Genomic DNA, 22483 nt, shown 5'->3' on the forward strand with positions numbered 1-22483 from the left:
GGTTGGTCAAGCCCTTGCTGAGCTCGAGTGAGGGAGTCAGTCAGGGAGGACGGAGCTCAGGGTGAGCGAGGGGCAGCTAGTGCAGTGAGTCCTTGTCACCCGGGTGGGTTCTGGGGACACCCTTGAGTTCAGTGGTGCCCTTTCAGTAGCCTCCCTGGAGGCTTGTTTGGGGGCTAGAGGAAGCAGAAGCCCACTTAGAAGACGTGCTCATTCCTAGTGGTGGTGGTTTCTGAAGCAGTTGCTACTATTTGGTTCGACTGTGAACCAGTATCCTTGCAGGGTCATGTTTGGTGGTGGGCCTGAGCTGTGGGCACAGCCTTCCTTCTCCTGCACCCCACACTCATCTGTCATCTTTTGGGCAGCCCCTCCCCCCTCTCTGCACCCTTGATGGTGGGCCTGAGCCCAGCCCCCCTGTTACCATGGAGCCCCTTATGACCCAGTGGGTTCCAGGTGCCAGGCTCCTGGGAGACGTGCTGGAGGCAGAGCCTTCGTGCCATTTCTTCTAGAGACAGCAGCGCTGATGGTCGTAGTGTGAGAGCGGTGGTCCTAGTGTGAGAGCAGTGTGTCTGAGAGTGGTGTGTGAGAGTGTCGTGTGTGAGAGTAGTGTGTGAGAGTGGTGTGTGAGAGCGGTGTGTGTGAGAGCGGTGGTCGTAGTGTGAATAGTGGTGGTCGTAGTGTGAGATCGGTGGTGATAGCTCGGGTGCTGAGGTATCTAGCCGTGAAACAGCAGTTGCCCCTGAGTGGGGGGCTGCCCCGATCCGCGAGGATGGGTCGCAGGAGGGCCCGCCTGTGGGCGCTTTTCCAGTGCTGCATCCCCAAGGCAAAGGCCAAGACAAGGAAGAACTTGGCCTCGGCCCAAGTCCTGGAAGCAGAGCGGCCTGAGGTGAGAGCAGCCGGGGGCTGGGCCCGTCGGATTGGCCTTCACGCGGCGAAGCGTTGGAGCTGTGTTTCATTTTGTTAGCATGGCTGTGGGCCCTGCCGGCCAGGGCGTTTTGGCCTTCTGGGCAAGATCGACCCCAGCAGGTTGACCTTGTAAGTGGTTGTGCAGGGGCTGCGTGGAGGACGGGCGGGGGCCCCACAGGAAGGGAAACACTGTCTGGAGGAGTCACTGGGGCACGTGGATTGAGCTATAGAGTCAGTCCTTGAAGCAGAAAGGCTAAGCCCCTTAACGTCTCCCATCTTACAAAGCACAGAACAGTGTGTCCAGTATCTTAATGACGGGTACCTGCTACTTATGTGTATAACATACACCCTCATAGCTTCACATGTCTACTACATGCCTCTTAACAAGTGTTGGGCAGTGTTCTAGGCGCTGAATACTCAGTATGTAGTAGGGGAATATGTAGCCCAGGATTTTTTTATTTGTGTAAAGAAAACTAGAAGAATGAAAGACTCCGTGTGGTTCAGTTTGAGCAAGTTCACCATGTGGACGGCACCGCGTGCATGAAAATTGTGATAAAATACATAAAACATGACTTTAACATTTTCTCCAGTTTATTGAATGACTGGGTGACTTCAATGGAGTCAGGCTAACAGATGACCTTGGGGTGCCATCAGCCTTTTTCCCAGAGGAACACTCCAAAGCCTGATGGCCTTGTAGATCTTACCTTTCTTCCTCACTCTTCCCAGCGGTTCTAGGTCACTTGTCTGTGTGTCGTTTAAGAATCTCTTTATCCACTTTGTTGTTAGGTTTATGTTTAGGGAAGTTTCTCAGACGTCCCTGGGTCTTGAGAAGACAGGCTTGGATTCCGGGTTCTCCCCTGCCGCATGCCTGCCAGGTCGAGGTGGAGGCTGAAGGCCGGTCTGAGTTGTGGTGGTCTGTGTGGTCTTGGGGTCAGTGGCCCCCCTCTTCTCTGGAGGGGCAGGGAGACCCTTTGTGTGGAGCCTGGAGAGACTTGACAGGGTCAGTCTTGAGAGTCTTGCTCTCTTTTTAATTTGTGTTTGTATTTAGTTACTTACTCATTTCACTGTTTTCTAGGAGTTGGCAACATCTACGGAAGAAGTCAATATATGCCGGGAACAGCTTCTTGCAAGAGAAGAAGAAATAGCTCTGCTGAAAGCAGAGAGGAATAACATCATGGTCAGTAGGGGAATTCTCACATGTTGACATTTGCCCCTCGGGGGCCACCGCTGGGCTCCGTGTTGCTGTCTTTAAACTCTGTCTGGTTTTCAAGTCATTTTTCACATCTTCCCACTGAGCAGACCAGGGTGGATCAGTTTGGGGTTCTCATACTTTGCTTCAAATTTATGATGAGAGCTACTATAATTTTCGTACATTTGAGGGGGGAGTTCTCTTAACCTACAATTTTGTCCATGCTACAGTTTGTGTGGGGTCTTAGTTCCCTGACCAGGGAGTAAAACCCATGACCCCTGCAGAAGTGTGGAGTCTTAACTACTGGGCCACTGGGGAAGTCCACTCTAACTTTAGACTGAAGTGGCGGGATTCCGACTTGCCTTAGCATGTTTCCGGCTGTAGCATGAGGCTGAGAGGGGTTATCGGGCCCTGAATTCAAGCATGAGGTTGACGGTGCTCCTTTGGCCCTGCCCTGCAGCTGCTGCTGGAGCACCTGGAGTTCCTGGTTTCCCGGTATACACCGTCCCTCCAGACGACGGCGGGCAAGTGGCAGGCGCAGTCCCCAGCCGGCATGACCAGCGAGCTGGAGGTGATCAAGTCACTGAAATCACTCTTTGAGCACCACAAGGCCCTGGACAAGAAGGTACCAGCCACCCGGCCATCCTGGATTTGTACACTTGCAGCCTTGTTAGGTGGATGATGCATGTATTTATGTAACTAGTTGACTTTTGAGCTTCTTGAATTCTTGTAAATACTTTTTTTCTGTAAGAAGTCAGAGTTTTATATGGTTAAAAAGTGTTGCCTACATGCATGCTCAGTCATGTCCGAGTCTTTGCGACCCTGTGGACTGTAGCCCACCATGCTCCTCTTTTCCTGGGACTTCCCAGGCAAGAATACTGGAGTGGGTGGCCATCTTCTACTCCAGGGGATCTTCCCGACCAAAGGATTGAACCTGCCCTCTTGTACTGCCAGGTGGATTCTTTATCATAGGTCCACCTGGGAAGCCACCAGTTAAAAAGTATTAGTTGGTATAAATGTCTCAAGACTTATTATATTCTGTATATCAATTTGCAATTAAAAACTAAATAATATAATTATTTTAGGGTAATATTTCTTTCCCTCTCAAACTTAGAATTTAAAGCTGTTAATAAGCAGATTTTTTGATGTTAAGATCAATGAGATACATTAAATGTATTCTGTTACAGTAGCCGCGTATTAGGGTGAGTATACAATGGCAACCCACTCCAGTACTCCTGCCTGGAAAATCCCATGGGTGGAGGAGCCTGGTAGGCTTCCGTCCGTGGGGTCGCGAAGAGTCAGACACTGCTGAGCGACTTCACTTTCACTTTTCCTTTTCATGCACTGGAGAAGGAAATGGCAACCCACTCCAGTGTTCTTGCTGGAGAATCCCAGGGACAGGGAAGCCTGGTGGGCTGCCGTCTATGGGGTCGCACAGAGTCGGACACGATTGGAGTGACTTAGCAGCAGCAGCAGCAGCATACACTAAGAAGTGCACTCACGTATATACACACATCAACACACGAGGAGCACTTGAAAGGTGTAGTTTGTTAGAAGAATTAGGTGCCACACATAACAAGGTAAGTTGGATCATTCATCGTGCAATTTCAGTTAGTTCAGTTCAGCTCAGTCACTCAGTCGTGTCCGACTCTATGCGACCCCATGAATCGCAGCACGCCAGGCCTCTCTGTGCATCACCATCTCCCGGCGTTCACTCAAACTCACGTCCGTCGAGTCGGTGATGCCATCCAGCCATCTCATCCTCGGTCGTCCCCTTCTCCTCCTGCCCCCAATCCCTCCCAGCATCAGTCTTTTCCAATGAGTCAAGTCTTCCCATGAGGTGGCCAAAGTACTGGAGTTTCAGCTTTCGCATCATTCCTTCCAAAGAAATCCCAGGCCTCATCTCCTTCAGAATGGACTGGTTGGATCTCCTTGCAGTCCAAGGGTTTGTCATTTGTATCCTTTCATTTTAAGGAAGTATGAAGGGTGTAGTGGTGGACATCAGATGTTCTTTATCTTTCTGATTGAGGACCAGCCCACCTGGGTTATTTTAATGACCAGTAAACTAGACTTGTGGCTCAGAGCTGCAGGATCTCTTAAGCACCCCTTTTGTCCAGGAGGAGACAAATTCTGACTCGAATCACCTGGTTCTATTCGAGATGGATAGCATCACCATGTATTTTCTTTTTATGCTGTATTTTCAGTTTTGAGTTGAGTTTTTCCAAATGGAGTTTTGCTGTCTTTACTTATTTCTTTATTCTGATTCAATGTTTTGGTTTTCACTGATGATTCTTAAAGAGAAGAATAACCTGAAAAAGATACTAATGGATGGGGTGCTTGATGTAAATCACAAGCAAGAAAACATGCCAAGCGCCAATGGAAAGGCATGTCCTCGGTCTCACTCTCTGTCTGGTTCTCGTCTTACTATCCAGTCTGTGCGGGGCTGTGGAGACCTTTCACCAATGCATCATGTAGGTCTGAGTGGCCGTAAGGGACGTGTGAGCTCCAGAGCGCAGAAGGCAGTTTTGACTTCACCGATTTCCCGGAAGTGCTGCGTTCCCTCCCTCCCAAAACAAGGCTGTCTAAGGTTTCCTTTCCCCCTTAGAGAACCCGCGACGAAGACCTGGCTCCGGTGATCGAGCTCAAGGAAATCATCAAGAAGAAGTCACGGGAGCAGAGAGAGATGAAGGACCGCCTGGCAGCCCTCTCTGCCCACGTAACAGAGCTGGAGAAGGACCTGGACACGGCCAGGAAGGACCTCCTCAAGTCCAAGGAAGTAAACGTGAAACTACAGCAGGACGTCCGTGAAGTGAGTGACAGTGGACGTGTCTGTTGTCCTGAGGCGGAATGTGGGTCCCTTGTTCTCCCCGTGATCTCAGCCTTGGCATGGCTGCGTGAGCAAGAGCAGAGCACTGGCGAGACCGCCACTGGCTGCCTTCCCACCTCTGCGTCAAGGTCTCTGGGGTAGAAGAGGCCTGGTCCAGGCGGCCCGTTGGCAGTGGACCAACATGGCTGTGCTGCACCCTGGGTGTGGACTCCTCATTTCCACAAGTTCTAGGGGGCCTAGTGTGTTCCTTTTTAAAAAATTCATTCATCCACTCATTCATTTATTGGAGTATAGTTGCTTTACACTGCTGTGTCAATTTCTGCTGTACAGCAATGTGAACCAATCATATATATATATGTATACACACACACACACAAATCTCCCTGGTTTTTAGGTTTCCTACCCATTAACTTCACCACAGAGCACTGATAGAGTGCCCTGTGCTGTTCAGTAGGTCCTCACTCGTTGCTGACTTGATGCATAGTATCAGTAGTGTGCATATATGTCAACCCCAGTCTCCCAGTTCATCCCCCTACCTGCCTGCTGAATATATTCCCGATGATGCTGAGATTTCCTTCTGATTCACTCAGGTGAGTCTGAACATCTGTGGAGCCCATTCTCCTGGAGAGATGGGAACATGCTGTGTGGGCTCTGCTGAGGCAGCTTGCCTGGCCATCTTCTCTAGTTTTCTGAGGTTCTGCTCCTTGAAAGGATGTGTGACAGTGATACCAGCGGTCAGACAAGTCGAGTGGCGTTTGCTCACCCTCAGATCCTCAGGCCCGTGCTGTGTAACCATGCAGAATCAGGATGTTTCTGGCGGTCGTGTCTGCTGGTGTCGTGATTTATGAGAAGCTCCCTAATGGTCACTGTGAAAACAGAAGAGAGCTGGGGGCTCAGGCCTCCTCCCGTGAGCCTCGCCTCTCCTCTCTGTGCAGACAGACAGTGCCCACCCTGCCCCACCCCTCCCCCATGAGACCGTCTCAGAGTGCACCCCTCCAACATGTGGTACAGCAGGTGTACTGGTTTAGTAGCTCGGTGTGAGTCATTCTGTGTGAGAACTCAAAACAGAAATATTTGCACATGTTTGTATAACGTGTTCACACTACTCTTTGGCAACAGGAGGAGATTAGGTGGCAGAGATTAATACACAGAGAATTCTGGAAAAAGCTTTTTTAAGACCTTGCACTTTTAATGTTAGGACAACCTCGGTTACTTAGTGAGCACGGAGGGACCTGAAATGGATTTTGAGCCGGCGGACAGGAGTCGCATCGGCAGCAAGCTCTGCTCCTGGTTTGAGCGTTTCCTACATGTGGTGTAACTGCTTGAGAAGAACTAGGCTTGAGAAGGCTGCTCCCAGTTGTGTAACACTGTGACTTCTGTTTCTACTCATTAATATTCTTATTGAATTTTGAGGAAATTGCATGAGATTTTACCAACTTTCACCTGAGGAAATGAGCCTCGGAGCTCCCTGTAGGATCTGTTGAAGGTCCCTCCCTGTTCTGGGTCAAGCCCGCCTGTATAGTGTGGAGACAGAGATCCTCATTTCATGCCAGATACCTTCCCTCCTGGAATTCTTGCAATGACAGAGTAGTTTAGTGTACTTTTTGTTTGCTGGTTGGGTTTATGATGTAGACAAGAAGCTTGGTAAATCGAGTGGCCAGACAGACATTAAGACAGATGGGTGCCATCGTGGCAAATGTGACATTTGAGGTAGGCGCGTTTTTGCTCACATCTCAGAAAACTGCCATGTCTAGGACTTTAATTTTGAGGACGCTAATTTTATGTTTGATTTGAAACTTAGGATTTAGTCCAGCTTTTTTACTCTTAACTGTATCGCAGTATTCTATGATAATGACTTACCTTTTCTCCTCTGCAATGCCTGGTGTAGGCTATGGCCCAAAAGGAGGACATGGAGAAGAGAATCACTACACTTGAGAAACGCTACCTCGCTGCACAGCGCAAAGCCATCTCTGTGCACAACCTCGATGATAAACTTGAAAATGAAATCGCAAATAAGGATTCTATGCATCGACAGGTAATGGCTTTTCCTGAACTGTGTCTGACTTCTGTAGTAGTGAATACTGAGGAAGGAAGGTAAAGACCTTTTCATGTGACTCCCATGTTGGAAATCAAGTCCCAGTGTAAAGTTCTTATGACCCTAAAATACTGCGTTCAAAAGTGTGGATGTACATCATGATAAATCAGCTGTACTGAAAGGAAATACATTTTTTAAAAATTGAGGGTGACTGCAACTTAGAGGTTTGAATTATTTGGGATTTGGGTTGACCATTTTGTGGAATTCCTCTCCTGACTCTTGTTTTACTTGACTTGAATCTGTTGGCATGTTAGCATTTTTCCTGAAAGAGCAGAGAGCAGCAGGGAACTTCACAGCAGCTGGCTGCCTGTTGGGAAGTGGGGTCACTGTGACAAAAGGCAGGGTTAGAGCTCCAGTCTGATTAGGTTTTGTACTTCCTGTGGTTTGGTGAGCTTTACTTGCTCCTGTTCCTGTGTGGTCTCACATAATCAGGACTTAATCAGGAAAACCAAATCTGGCTTCTCCAAAACAAAGTGAGTCAGTCTGGTGTGTGACAAAGTGTATCATTGGCCCCACTACAAAAATAAAATACTAGAAAGCCATTGAAATGTATGATGTGGAATGCTAATTAAGAGCATTCTGATATACAAAATAATGGCTGTAAAAGGCAGATCAGAAAATACTACGTTGTTGTTTTCTGAGGGTTTTAAAGCACATCTTATTGTTTATGTATGTATATAGAGTAATACACACACAGAAAAAATAAGAAAGCTGCTTAGAAATAAACGCTAACCTCTCAGGAACCCGAGCGTATAGATCATTTCATTTTTTTTCTTTTTCCAAAAAGAATCTGTCTAAATGTTCTACACTGAAAGTTTTCAGAGTTAGAAGATCTGTTAAAAGAATAATCATGCATTTACAAATATTAGTTGACTGGCATTTCCCCAGGCACACTCTGATCAGGTCTGTATTTCAGAGGAGATGAAAGCCATATTTTGGCTTACAAGCCCATGGCCGTCTGGGTTGGTAGGGTTCCCTTCAAATGATGATTCTGGTGATGTTTTAAGAAGGGTCAGTACTGACCCTTAACTTGTCAATAGGAATGAATAAGCTTCTACAGAAACCTGATCTTCTTTAATATATAAGAACTTTCTTTTTTAAAGACTTCTTTGGAGACGTTTAGGAAGAGCAAATACTCTGGCAGGAGGTGTTCTGCCCACTGCGACCAAGCCCAGGAACACTGAGAGAAAAATTACCGTAACGCGGCTTCCGAAGCAGAACTAATCCTGTGGACACATGCATTTAGGTTTTGTCTCAGCTTACTAACAATGGCAGAGGCTACACCGCTCGGCCCGTTTTGATGTTCTGCTCTCCCTTTGTAGAAGGAGGATAAAGACCGACAGCTGCAGCTGTGCCTGGAGCTGGCAGAGCAGAAGCTGCAGCAGATGCTGACAGAAGTGGTGGCTGAGCTGGCTCAGCGGGGAGTTGCACTCTCCAAGGTGCTGCTCTTGGTCCCCGGGAGACGGGCGCGGGGAGGGCCTGTTCCCTTGTTGTCCCACTGTGCCCCTCCCCGTGCTGCTCAGTCCACAAAGGAGCGCAGACGTGGGGGTCGTGCTGCCCGTCTGCGATGGGAGTGCTCCCTGAGTGTCGGACAGTCCCCGCTCCCGTGTCATCCCTAGGTTAATTTCCCTCCAGTTTTGTCCTGTGCTCTGTGTGTCCCCAGGATGCTTCAGCTCCGAGTCACTGCTGCTCAGAGTTCAGTCAGCAACTCAAAGCCTAGCAGGATACAGAACGAGAAAAATCCCATTCTCGTTAAGAGATGGCCAAAATAGGTCTGTCATGAACACAGTTTTAAGTCTTTATTCATACATTGTTGAATAAGTCACAGCGGGGCACGGTGCAGACCCAGGGCCCCACTCCCAGCTTGCAGTCCGCGGGAGCCCACGGGTGAGAGGCCGCGTCCAGGAGCCGTGGCGCTGCTGGGGATATGGTGCCCACAGCCAGCCAGCCACCCCGTCCTTCTGGTGGGAAAGGTGTTGCCTTGCACTGCTGGTGGGCACTGGCTGGGCATGGAGAGGCGGGTCGGGCCTGTGCTGGCCTGGCTGTTGGAGCATTGCCTGGAGCTCAGGGAGCGCCTGAGGGGCCGGCCGGTTTCCTGAGGCAGGTGCTGTCCTGTGCTTGCAAACCCTCCCCGAGCAGGGTCACGAACAGCCGCCAGGGGGCGCCCTTCTGCCTGTGATCTTCCCCTCAAGGGCTGGTTTCTTCTCTCCCCTGGCATCTTTGCTGTCTGTCCCCGGTCGGCCTTGTAGTCTGAACTTTTGTCTTCCGGAAGCTCTGCCACTAAGGAGGCGAAACTGTTCGAACTTACCTCCCAGCTTAGGAAGGAAGAACGTGTGCCCTCGTGTGTCCCGTGCTTGCCACTGCCTGCTGCCCGCGCTGGCTCGCCCCAGGCAGTCTGAGGAAGGGGCCTGGGGCCAGGGGGAGCACCTCTCCTCTCACGAGCCGGTCACCAGCACCCTCCGTCACCCACGTGTCACACACGAAGCCGCGCTGGCTGCGTGAGCAGGCGTGCGGGTGTGCCCCCCGCGAACCCGGGGCCAGTGGTCCGCACAGAGCATGGCCCGCTTGCCGTCCCTGCGGTCACAGCCCGCGTGCCGTCAGGACAGGGTCGTTGCGAGCGGAGCTGACACTGTTCTTGGCCGACAGACAGGAGAGAGACACAGCAGCATGGAGGAGAGGGGCGTGTGGGCCGGAGACGCGGCTGGGCGGGGCCGGCGCTGCCTTTCTCCGCCGCTCCTGTCTCTGTCTCTGCCGTCCAGTGTGCGTGTGTGGCCCTGTCTGCTGATCCAGGCACCCAACCTCGGGAGCAGGGCCAGATGTGGTCGCCCCTAGGTGGTGGGCAGGGGCCAGGGGATCCCCACGCTCAAGGAGGACGCTTGTTGCTCTGACCATCCAGGCCGGGGAGCTGCTCAGCATACAGTTGGACCTTACGAGTGGCCCTCAAACCTGAGGGAGCCAGCCCGAGGCCCGTGAAACGGAAGGCATGGTGCCCAGGTGTGGAGGTGCTTGCCTCGGACGTGGCGCTGGAGTCCCACATGCCAAACTGCTGGTCCAGACGTGGGGTGTGTGTGTAGGATGGCTGCTCCTAGGCAGGAGGAGAACCGAAGTTGCGCTGCGACAGAAGGCGCACCAGGAAAGGGCGATGGTGGAGGCTCGCATCAGAGAGCCCTGAGAGAGGTTTCCCGGAAGGGTTGGCCACACAGCGGTACCGACCATCCAGGAAATGGAGTGGGGATCCCAGGTCCAGCCTCAGGGGTCAGTACTGTCCCCACCATAGCTGTGTTCTTGGGCCTGGAGTGCAGAGCCTCACATGTGGGCTCCCAGGGGGCTGTGGTTCTGACTCCCATCATGAGACCTCGGTGAGGCTCCCTCTCTGCTTAAGCAGAGGGCTCAATGTCTCCCGATCAGGGGTGCACTTCCTTACTTTCAGAACTGCTGCTCAGAGGCTGTTGAGATTGGGATGCTGTTTATGACTAAGCCAATTCAAAGTAAACTTTTGTTTTGCTTTAAAAATATTTGAATGCTGATGCCTTATGCCTTCATGCTAGTCAATAAGCGTGACAGCATCCACAGGCAGTGTGTAAAGGAACAGACATAGATGTGTGCCCGCAACCCTTCCAGAAAGCATCAGTGAGGCGGAATCACCAGTGGCCCCGATGTTACCAGCCGCTGTGCTAGAACATTCTTCTAGGTCCACCCTCACCCCTTCGTTTCTTTCTTAGAAGTTTATTTCTGGGGCTTTGCTGGCAGTCCAGTGGCTGGGAGCCTGCCTTGCAAGGTCAGGGACGCAGGTTCGATCCCTGGTTGGTGAGCTAAGATTCCATGTGCCACGTGGCAATCACATCAAAGGAATCGCACGTGATGCAGCTAAGGCCCGATGCAGCCAAATCAATAAGTTTAGTTCAGGATCTTTTATATAATGTGATAGAAAAGATTGAAGTAAGTAAAAGCAAGCATTCTCATATTCCAACTCCAGCCATCTCTCTTTTTATTTGCTTTGGAAAATGTCTGAGAACCTCTATCAGAGCAGCTCAGTGGGCAACAGTCTGGTGGAGGTTCGGTGAACACCTGTCCCAGCTGCACCAGTGCCCTAAAGACGAGGCCCAGAACCTTCGCCGAGGTCGGCGCTTGGGTGACGCTTGTCTGAGAGAGACCCATGGTCACTACAAGTTCTGCGGCACATTTTTCCCCCACAAAACCCAAGATGATACCCACACCTCACTAGAGAGCTCTCTTCACCCTGACCTGTGGGCTGGCCCTGAGGTGGGGATAGTTTTGTCTCAGGTTTGAATTTTACATGTGAAACCTGCGCCAGTTTCCTGAGTGACCACTGAACTGCAAAAGCTGAAAGCAAGTATAAAGCAGTTTCACTTACCCCAGGGACCTGGCCTCCTTGGATCTAGAAGATCAGTCGGGGAAGGAGGAGTTTTTCTGTGTACAAGTTAGTGTTAACAGTTGTCATCCGGCTTCGTGCCGACACTTCGCTCTGGGCGCGAGGTCCGCCCCTCATCCCGAGGTGCTTTATGCTTTCAGACAGGAGAGTAGCCATCCCGCAGTCCACGCAACGTCTGTTAAGAATTGTCTCTAAAGCACTGTATGTATCTTTTTCAGAATTCTCTCCTATGGGAAGTTGAAAATGCAAAAAAGCATTTAGAAGAAATGCAAAATGACAAGGTCCTTAAATCTCTAAATCCTTTAGAAATGTGTTAAGAGCTGAACTGAGCTGGGTTCACTGTTACAGTTACTGCAGATGCTTCGCGGAAGTGGAGTTACATTTTCCTTATGGCTAGTCCACTGCTGTAACGTGTATAGCATTTCTGGTTTTGAACATTGAATGTGATTTGCATTATAGGTGGATTTAGAGTGTGTGGCCGTTGTGTGTGGTTCCGAATTCTAAGTAGTCCTTTCTGGGTTCACCCGAAAGCTGAGACAAAGCATGAGCCTGTCACGTGGACAGTGCTGTCCGTCAGAAAGATCATACGAGCCACATACACAATCTAAAATTTCCTAAAAATGAGCGGGCTGCTTTACGTGCTTTTTTCACTGCGAGTCTTGAAATCTGTGTGATTTCCACATCGAGCTTTGCACCGGCCTGCGTCACATCCTCAGTGTGCTGCACAAGGCGAGTGACTGCCGTGGCCGACAGCACACAGCTGCCAGGTTGAGTCGAGTGACTCGGAAACTTGGCCCGTTTGACTTGTTTTACCCCGTGAGGAAGTGAAGTGGGGTGTAGAGGAATGAATGTGAGCAATGCCCAGGAATGAATGTGAGGTCCATGGAGACAGTCTAAAGCAATGAGAGGAGCGAGGGCAATAGAGTGAGTCCTGTCCCCCACCACCCGAACCCCGACCCCAAGTCCAGCTTCTCTCTATAGACTTCGTTGTCGTCAATGGCTGGCCATGTTTCCTCCAGAAGCTTTTCTACGCCTGAGATGTGACTTCTTATTCATTATGGTTTATAAGGGTTAGTATTGTTCTGAGTGTTTCTATTTGCTGTGGAACACTTAGAGTACAATTTCTGAGAATGAAAATGTTCAAAAATGTGCGATTTTAAGGCGAGAGAATGGAGAGGATGTGCTGATCGGGCTGATGGGGGTGAACCCATAGGCAGCTAGTTCGCCAGAGCGGAGCAGGAATGATGGCAGGTGGTCCTGGAGCCAGGAAAAGGGGTGGCCCAGCCCTGGGGAGGGGTCGTGACAAAGACAGAAAGCGAAGGTACTGGCCATGGGGGACAGGGAGCAGGCAAGCCAGCAGCTCGAGGCTGCCCCTCTGTTGCTTTGAGGTCATGTCTGGGAAAACAAGGCAGGACCTGGGTGAGAGTGGGGCAGGGGGGAGATTTGCGGAGAGAAGGGTGTGAGGTGTGAGAGCGGGAGGGCGGCACGGGGCCCAGCAGGCACTCTTGCATGCGTCTCAGATGACAGAGGCACCCTTGCGGTGTGCGGGGCCATCCCCAGAACAGCCCGAGGGCCTGTGCCCTGAGAGGAGAGCCACGGGAGGCTGGCCCTCCCGGCCCCTGGCTGCCCCTGCTCACTCCTGTCTGTGCGTGTTCAGACCAGCCTGGAAAACGGAGGGCTGGGAACCCGCGAGGACGGCACTCCTCGGCGAACTAGTACCAGTGATGAGCGATGGGGTGGACCCAGTGGCTGCGGAGCTGAAGGGTTTTTTTTTTTTCTAATTTTCCTTCAGCCTGGCTGATGGAAGCAAGGATATATTTTTGTAATTTTCGGTTTTTGTCTCTGACTCCATCAGCCCACCCTTGTGAATAACCTCATAGGATTGCCTTCCGTCCACGCTGAGACCTGAATGTCACCAGGCCATCTAGGAACTGGATTCTCCTCCTGCCGTTTCTTCAGTACTGCTCGCTTAAGAGATGGCAGTGTCTCATAAGCAGGGCCCATTTGTCCAAAGTCAGGGCTTCCATGTAAAATTGTGTTCAGTTCCTGATAGACTTGAGGTGCCAAGAATGTTGCTGACGAGACGTGGTCCTCTCGTGCCCAGGTGCAGCCCCTGAAAGATCAGGACCGGGAGCGCGGGCAGCAAGCCAGCGTGCTGGCCAACGTGGGCCAGGTGTTCAAGAGTGACAAGGGCGTGTCAGACGGCATGGGCGACCGGGTCACCCTCTTCAGCACGCCCGCTCTGCTGTCGCCCAGCGGCCAGGCCGATGCCAAGACTCCGGCCGGGAGGATTCAGAAGCAGCTGGACAGGATCAACGAAGAAAGCTGGTGGGTGCGCCTGAGCCCAGCTCCCCGGAGACTCGGCTTCTCTGAGGAGCTGTCTCCTGCTTAGAGAAGTCTGAGTGTTCCATAGTGAGAAAACTGACTTCAGGTCTGCTTCAGGAATTTTCAGTTCTGAAATTGCCCTTGATTATAGAGCTCAGTCAGCCAGGGCATTCTGTCCACAGTGTGGTGTCAGCACTCTGTGGGGGGGCGTTGTGGGGTGTCCCCCCCTCAGCTCTGGGCCCCAAGGTGGCTGAGGTGCCGAGGCGGTGTCCCCTGTGGCCCGTGCACCCTCCAGCACTGAGGGTTCATCCTCGTGTGTCCCTCGGAGCCTTCTACGTTCTGGTGAAAAGCCACCTGGAACAGAAAAGCTGGGGTTCTGGGCTTGGCAAATTCCCACTCAGATCTGCATTTCCCTTTGTAACTTAATACATTGTGAAGATTGGCTTGGTGTAAGACAGTGATCCAAGGACATGTGTTTGAGTTTTTCTCATCTCATCAGTATATTTAAAATGTTTTCTTTAGACCCAGTCTTGGCAGTTAGAACAGTTTACAAAACAGGATAGAACCCAAAGGCCCGCCTCGTGGTGAGCAGGGGGCCCTGGGTCTGGGTGCAGCCGGGTGGCTGGGGCCCCGAGGCCTGCCTGGTGCCACACCCGCACAGCTGTGCCTCCTGTCCCGAGTCCACGTTCAGAGTGGCCGCAGGCCGGTGACCCTGCACAGGACGGGGCAGAGCTGCTGCTCAGATTGTTCTCATCCCGTCACCCCTGCCCGAGGTGCCCGTTCCTGCCGGTCGAGTGCGGGGGGCTCGGGGAAAAGGCAGGGGTGAATGGCACAACCAGCAAACGCAGATGGTGCCGCCTGTACTTTTGATGCTGAGACAGACTGCTTTGTGGGCCGTGTTTGAGCACAGACAAGCTCAGAAAGATTGTCTTTCCTCATCCCCGTAGGAAATTGGGAACAGTATGTGTTAATATTTTTATTTTTAGAGCAAGTTGTCAGGTAAAAATGATTTTTCCTTATGCAACAAGTTGACTTGATGTAAATGGTAAATTCTGTCCATCAACTTGTCAACAGTGATAAACTTTCAAGATGTATAAGTAGAAGTGAAACTGGAGAGTTTACTACGTGTAAGGATCTTGTATTTTAATTTGAAAATCATTTTATTTGCATAATCATGCATGTAATCTGTATATAAAATCATCCATGACACATAAGGGGAGAAGAGCAGTAACTGTGAATTCTAGGTTAAGGCAGCACATTGACCTGAATCCAGAAACTCACACAAAGCTGGTGGAGAAATTCATCAAGTGATGCGTTTGTACATACACAAGCTTAAAACAAAATGAAAAGTTCAACTCAGCACTTCATCTGGTCTGGAGACTTGTGTTTAGAAACTCCAGCATGCTCGTGAATCGCTGTTTTGGTTATACGGAGTTCCGGATTCCCAGTGGAAAAGATCTGAGGCACTGACGTGCATCTCTGCCCTGAGAGCAGGGAAGGAAAAGGTGGTCAGCTTCAGGTATCTCCTCACAGGGAGTAACCTCCCAGGACCCATCAGAATGTTAGAGTAAATAAGTCAAATCAAACGTGAATGATGAGGGGCCACTTTGTAAGACTCAATGATAAGTTATTGTAAGTTTGAGACTATTCCAAAGAGGGAAAGCTGAACCTTTTTGCTGAGATGTTAATTGAGCAAGTCTTCCTGGAATTTGCTGATCGTGACACAGAATGCAAGCCCACATTTGCTGTCCAGACATGTTCCTCTGCTGACAAAGGCAGGTGATGATTTTATTCCGTTTTAGGTTGATCCAAAAAGACAAGGAGAACACGGATCAGCGGGCGGAGGGGATTGAGAGCAGGGTGGGCAGTGGGAGCTTCAGCAACCTTCGGCGCTTTAAATCCTCCGACTCCCTCAACCTGGATTTCGCCTCCTCGCATGCCGGCTCCTTCCCGCCCAGCAGAGGGCGCTCCATGCCCGAAAGGAGGCAGCCCAGCCCTGAGCAAGAAGAAGACAAGCTGGGCTTCATGACTCTGGTATGTGTCTGCCTCCTCCCTGCCGCGTCCCTCCCCGAGCACACTGGTTTTCTTTTGTTTGTTTGTTTTTTCTCTTTTTACCCAGAAGAAAATCAGGTACGTTTGCTACGCTCAGAGGTCTAAGATTTTTAAAACTGCCTAGTCTTGAATCGGGCTTCCCTAGTGCCTCAGACGGTAAAGCGTCTGTGTGCAATGCAGGAGAGCCGGGTTCGATCCCTGGGTTGGGAAGATCCTCTGGAGAAGGAAATGGCAGCCCACTCCAGTATTCTTGCCTGGAAAATCCCATGGACCGCGAAGCCTGGTAGGCCACTGTCCATGGGGCCACAAAGAGTCGGACGCGACTGAGCGAAATCATTCCATAATCACACAGCGACAAATGAGTCTTGATATTTGGACCCCTGGCTTAGAAATCTCAACTGGTCTGCTGGCTGATGCGCCTGGCCGCACGCTCAGGCCAGCTCTGCGTGTGAAACCAGGTTCAAAGCCCGGTGCCCCAGGGCCCCAGTGAAGAAGTCTGGCTTCCTCACTCTTCCGAGTCTGAAAACGGGATGACGACCTAGGGCTTTCGGTGACAGAGTGTGCGGCTCTAAAGCACATGTTCCAGCTTTCTTCCATGTTTAGCTTAGGTTTTGCGAGTGCATTGCTGTTTACCCCATGAACTCACGTTTACAACACTCTGCTTTGTAACTGCACTTGTATTTTCACTTTTTTTTGGTTACCACCCGTTTCATGTTAGCTGCATTGTTAGTCGGCATATAATTAAATTAACTGTGAATCATTTAGCGGCATGTGAAATGGTAACTAGTCCATTTTGTGGTCTTTGGAGACACTGTTTTTATAATTTGCATCGTTGGGTAATTAGTTGATATTTAAAATTCTTTGACGATTTCTCTGTAGTTTCACGATTGATTTCTTTCCAAGTGTTTGTAAAAGAACAACAGTTCCGTATATTTTGTCCTGCTGTTGGAGTTCTCTGACAGTGTGTCTGCTTTCATCATTGGTTTTGATTTCCTGGCTCATCCTGTTGCCTGCTCAGTGGTTGTCAATCCAGACCCCAGCTTCCCACCACTGCCCCGCCTCGCCCCGGAGGCTGCAGTTGACCCATCCATCTCCCCTTCCCCGCCCTCCCACCTGCTCTGGTCATAGCAGTGCTGTGGTCCACAGCAGGCGTCCCCTTAGTCGGGTTTGTGCTTTGTCTTCATGTCTCATCAAATGGTGTTTTTCCCCATAGCAGTAAGTTTGAATTAGCGTATCACTATGCAGTTACAAGCATAATGTAGATGGATCCTAAACCGCATATCATGTGTCATTCATAAATGAGATTATCCTTACCTAAAGAAATGATCTTCTTAAGTGTAGAATTAATGGACTTTTGACACAATATCCTTTCTGTGTTGGTGCTTGTTTTTAAGACTATAAATCTCATCAGCTTTTGCACAGTGAATGTCTCTATTAGACTCTTTAAAAAAGCATCTTGTATGGTTAATAAAATATAAAGACTGCACCTGCTATTATGCTAGCTTTCTTTCTTACATATTTTCACAGGGAACCTGCTTTAATACATTTATTTTGAGAACTTTTAAATCAAATTCTAGGTAAGCATTTTATGTTCATGTCCAATAGATGGTTCGATTTGTTCAGTGTTCAAATAGGTATTATGGTAACTTCCTCATCAGTTAAATTACTATTTCAAAGTATAACATGTTTTTTATGAAGAGAAACTAACTTATAGAGAAGTTTGGCTGAGAATAGACAACTGTTAAGGGCCTTTATTGTACAGAATGCTGTGCTTTAATAGATCATGATGTTGTAATAGAATTGTATCTTCCTGAGTAATAATTTATAGTGTTTCTCTAGTAAATCTTGAATAGCTTATTTAATTTCTGTGGTCAAAAGAAATGTTCTGTTTCCAGTTACATGTTCTCTAAATGTTCATCTCACTTATATGTTTGCCATCATTTTTGCTATACTGTGTTTGTCTGTACTGATTCTTGAATTTTTAGCTTCAAAGTCGCAAGATATCTGGTTTCTCTTCATTTCTTTGCATCATCTATCAGCCTAGTGATTTAAGGAAGCATTGTCGAAAGGTAAACTATTTAGTAATTTAGCATGCCTCTGTTTCTCTGTGAAGTAGTAGAGAGTCCTTATCATTTTACATGAATGAACACTGTGTGGTTATGTACTGGTGAATAACTGACATTTTCATGGAAGTAATGAAACTCACCCACCACTGGGTGCTGATGGTTCTGTTGGAAATAGGTCATTTGTTGGGACAATTGTAACAGTTTGCCTATCTCCCACTTGTTTGCCTTCTAATCATCTCATGCTTATTTATAATAGAGATAGTATTATTTATTATTTTAAAATTTTTCTTTACTTATTTTTTGGCCATGCTGCACAGCTTATGGGATCTTAATTCCCCAACCAGGGATCAGACCAGTGTCCGGGCAGTGAAAGTGGCAAGTCCTAACATCTGGACCACCGTGGAATTTCCGCTTAGAGTTTTTTTTTAAACAAATGACTGAATCAGAGCCATAGAAGTTAGATTTGGGGGAAGCCAATTTAATGACGGTGGGTAGCAGTGTGCAGGAGACTCTGTGCGCCAGGCACCGTGTCGAGTGCTTTCCGAGTCTGTCATCTAATCCCGCAGACGCCAGGTGAGGTCCAGGCTGCTGTTATCCCCATTCAGCAGACAGGGACACTGAGGCTTAGAGAGGCCGAGCACCGTGCCCAGGCCCCCACACCCCAGCAGTGTGGTTCGGACTGGTCTGATCAGAGCCTGGACACTTCCTGTGGTGCCGTCCAGCCCGCTTTGCTCCAGAGGCTCTCGTGTCCATCACGGCATCCCTGATGGAGGGAGCATCAGGAGGGAGCTCGCTGCCTCTCCCGTTTGGTCACTTGGTTGAGCCCCTGTTGTTGGAGTCCAGTGCCCCGAGGGCTGGCCTTCCTTGTCCCTCTCCCACTCCCAGCCCGCCGATGGAGCACTCCTGGGGCCTTCCTGCAGGACTCGGGCAGCCGTGCTCCAGTTCAGGCAGCTCAGTGCCCGGGAGCCCTTCTGCTGGGCACAGCAGAGCAGCGCCATCACCTTGGGGTTGGTGCCCTGGGTGTGCCGCTCGCCCGCTCTGTGGCCTGCTTTGCCCTCCTGGTAAGTGAGGACACGGCACTGCCCATCCTAGTCATGTGGGCACCAGTGGGGCGGCTCCCATCCTGGGGGAGGGCGGCCAGGCTGCGGACCCAGAGCCTTCCTTAGGAGGAGGCCCGGGGGAAGGGGCTGGCCGTGGTCCCTGACTCTAAGGCAGGTGTTTGTCTCCACTGAGTCCATAGTCAACCCAGGTGTGTCACTTCCCTGCTCTGTTCTTTGTTGTTTTCTGATTTTTATAAGTGCTTATTTTAACTTGAATTTGAGATTGATCCCTGTTCAGTTCCATGTGGATAATTTCTAGCCTTTTTAGCCTTCTGTTGCCTGAGGTTTCTTGGTAGAGGTCAGGGGAGGGTGCCCAGTTTATCCAGCTGCTGTTAAATGAGTTCAGCTGTATTTTGCACTAAGTCACTTTGTTGTCACCAAGCTCCTGTGGGGCTGCACGGGACCAGTATTCTTTACAGAATCCCATTAAAAAAGGACTGGTTAGTTGGTTAAAACAACACACTCATTGTTTATAAAAATACTTGCCATGCATGTTTCCTCAAACCTCCCCTGCTTGACCACATACCCAAATGTATAAGTGAGACCTGTCTGGACCCCGAGGGGTTCATCTGTTCCCCACACTGTTGCCACCAGTGTCTTTCCTATCTTCAGACCCAGGACTAGCGGAAGAGCTGGGAGTCCAGGCGAGATCATCTTTTTCCTTTTTTTAATTAGTTTATTTTTTAATGGAAGGATAATTGCTTTACAGAATTTTGTTCTTTTCTATCAAACCTCAACATGAACCATCCATAGGTACAGATACATCCCTTCCCTTTCGAACCTCCCTCCCATCTCCCTCCCCATCCCACCCCTCTAGGTTGATACAAGATTATTTCTTAGTGAAGACCTAGGAGAGCTTCATGTAAACCCCAGGGAGCAAATGACACTCAAACTGGGCGTAAGCACTTCAGTGTGTAGCCCCCGGTCTGTATGTTACTGAGAAATACAAGCCAGACACATGGTGTTCGCATGGAGGGCTTAGGTACCTTTTCTGTGTTTCACTTGTTGTCCTGGGCTCAGTAACCTGCATCATCACTACAGATGATCTTGGGTGGTGGTACAAGCTGTTTCCTTTCCTCCTTCAAATCGAAAGGTCTGGACGGCTTTGCTGAGAGGTTTCTTACTCTTGCTAGTGGTGCTTCTGAGCAGCATCTGGCGATGAGCACAGTCCTTTCATCAGGGCAGTTCATGCCATGCAGGGCTCTCGGTGCTGGCGTGGCTCTGCTGTCCTGCCTGGCAGGGCCATCTGTTCACTGGATTTCAGGGAGTGCAGAGCCCGGCTGCAGGGAGGCTCCCGTCCGGGGTCTCGGCAGTCAGTGGGGTGCTCTCGCTGCTCCACGGCCCTGCTTCTCTTGAACAAACAGTCCTTTAAGATGGCATTAAGCTAGAACAAGGCATTTTTTGTACTTGGCGGATAGCATAGCTAATATATTTTCAAGTAAGTTTCTGGTTATAATGTAAAGCCTGTGTGATTGCCTTTTTCGACACAGTCTATTGTTAGCCAATTTTATACTTACCTCACTCCCTCAGCTGCCAGCCATACAGGAAGAGGTAGAAGATGACACCATCAAATGTGAAACCTCGACCTCCGCCTCGCTGCGGTCCTTTCGGCTGGACCGGCTCACGGGCTCACTGCACACAGCCAGCGATGAGGATATCAGGGACGCCCGCAAGTAAGGGGCCTGCTCGCCTCGTCGTCAGTTTCAGGAGCCCTGTGGCTCTTGTCTTGAAAGAGTTGCAAGGATGGTTGTAAAGGAATCCCACTGGATTCGGTGCCTGTGTTTAGTGGTGAACTTCAGGTGCTGGGGTAGAAGAGCTCAGTGACCTCAGTGAATTTAGAGAACATCTGTCTCTACGTGTTGACTCCTGTGGGAGGTCTCTTCCTGCTCTAGCTAGAGGTCTGCCAGGCCTGGGGCGCGTTCCTGATGGTTACGGCTGCGTGCCTCTCGGCTTTGCTCTTGAGGGTCCCTCCCTTTTCCTCAGGGGTCTCCTCTCAGGAGACTGTCTGTCCCCTCCTGTGACTGACACTGTCCTCATTCAGACCCCCACCTGCTGAGCTCCCGTCATGAGCCAGGCAGCACTCGATGGAGGGCACATGCGGTCACCTGCCCAGCAGCCCTGCACAGTGACCGTCGCTCTCCTGCCACGGCCGAGGACGGTCACCCTGCAGGAGGCGGGGCGAACTGCCCAGAACTGGGGAGCTCGACTTCTCTGGGAGCGTCGTCACCTGCCGAGCAGAGACCCTGAGGGAGGGTCGGGGCGCCCTCTGCACCAGCTCGTCTGGAGTGAAGACCTCCCTCCTTGGGGGAGGGCTCCAGTCAGAGAATCTCAGCTTCCTGGGGCCATTGGTTGTGGCTGGAAGCCTGCATCGCTCGTGTGGAGTGTGGTTGGTGAAGGAGACTCCACTATCTGCTGCGAGGTTGAGGCGTGGGTGTTGCTAGGTGTCCGGTTCTATCCGTAGGTCTTATGGAGGGGTGTGTGTTTGCACAAGGGTGCCAGTTAAAGGTCATTTTCTCTCCCCGAAGCGCGACAGGTTCTCAGGGCGGTCTCGGGAGCAACCCCAGCAACAGCAACAGCAGCCAGGACTCGCTGCAGAAAGCCCCAAAGAAGAAGGGCATCAAGTCCTCCATCGGTCGTTGGTTTGGCAAGAAGGGAAAGGGCCGGCCTGGACACACCAGCAAGGAGGCGTTAGGACCAGGTGGGTGCTTCACCGTTCAGAGGGAGGAGGGTCTGCGTGTATGTCCCTTCTGTGTCTCCCCCACTGTCCCCACGAGGCTGCTGTCACTCACGCTGGGTGTCCTCCTGGGAGGAGCGGAGGAGGCGTCTGTCTTCTCTAGGGTCCGAGATGATCAGATCAGTTGATGAGTGGATGGGTGGACGGGTGGATGAACAGATGGTTGGCTGGATGGGTGGGTGAACGGAGCATGGAATGAGTAAAGCAGATGCTTACTCCGATGAGAAACGTATTCTACGAATTGGGTTGAGTAGGAGCCGGGCAATGACTGTTTCCTCCAGAACAGTGACAAGTGTTTGGAAACGGCCTAAGTGCTCATCAGAGAGGAGTGAGGTACAATCTGTGGGCACCCCACAAGGAACAGCATCCCCTCCTTCCTGCCACTTTCCCCATCCCCAGGAGCTCATGAGGGATTCTGCCCATGCCCCCCACCCCAGCCCACAGCCACGCAGGTCCTCCTGGGGTCTCCTCATCACACAGTGTTATCATCAGGCCCCCGTCTCGCTCGGCTTCATCTCCTTAAGGACAGGGTATGTTCCTGCCTCTTCAGCCAGATATTTGTTGAGTGTCTTCTTTTTGCTGGGTGTGGGATTTACAGGGTGAGTAAAACAGATGTGGTCTGGAGCACAGTGAAGGGAGAAGAGAGAAAAAGAAGCAGATTATTCAGTGCTATCCCTCTTGTTAGTGAATACAACACTGAGCTGGATGGTGCATTGATTGTATACCAGATGCTGTGTGTGCCCCTTACCAAGCAGGTGCTGCCACCTCCCGATTTACAGGGGAGCAGACGGTGATGGTC

General features: G+C 50.5%; 1 protein-coding gene across 1 annotated transcript; it reads left to right on the forward strand.

Moving 5' to 3' along the window:
• The first annotated feature begins 766 nt into the window (after positions 1–766).
• On the forward strand, positions 767–21812 carry LOC128067013 (liprin-alpha-1-like). The gene is made up of 17 exons (XM_052660139.1): positions 767–935; positions 1082–1134; positions 1979–2080; positions 2553–2723; positions 3283–3298; positions 3623–3671; positions 4374–4476; positions 4698–4901; positions 6808–6954; positions 8337–8453; positions 9264–9345; positions 9668–9774; positions 13512–13735; positions 15535–15766; positions 17824–17853; positions 20481–20623; positions 21476–21812. Exons 1-17 carry the CDS (start codon positions 767–769, stop codon positions 21810–21812), a joined length of 2286 nt encoding a protein of 761 aa, XP_052516099.1.
• The last annotated feature ends 671 nt before the right edge of the window (positions 21813–22483 follow it).

The sequence above is a fragment of the Budorcas taxicolor genome, chromosome 21, assembly GCF_023091745.1.
Source record: "Budorcas taxicolor isolate Tak-1 chromosome 21, Takin1.1, whole genome shotgun sequence".
NCBI lineage: Eukaryota > Metazoa > Chordata > Mammalia > Artiodactyla > Bovidae > Budorcas > Budorcas taxicolor.

Excerpts from the sequence above, each read along its gene's own strand:
- LOC128067013 (XM_052660139.1), top strand. The coding sequence starts at position 767 with ATGGGTCGCAGGAGGGCCCGCCTGTGGGCGCTTTTCCAGTGCTGCATC. Across the intron at positions 15,767-17,823 it reads AGCTGGGCTTCATGACTCTG|CCTAGTGATTTAAGGAAGCA; the intron begins GTATGTGTCTGC and ends ATCATCTATCAG. Across the intron at positions 17,854-20,480 it reads TAAGGAAGCATTGTCGAAAG|CTGCCAGCCATACAGGAAGA; the intron begins GTAAACTATTTA and ends TCACTCCCTCAG.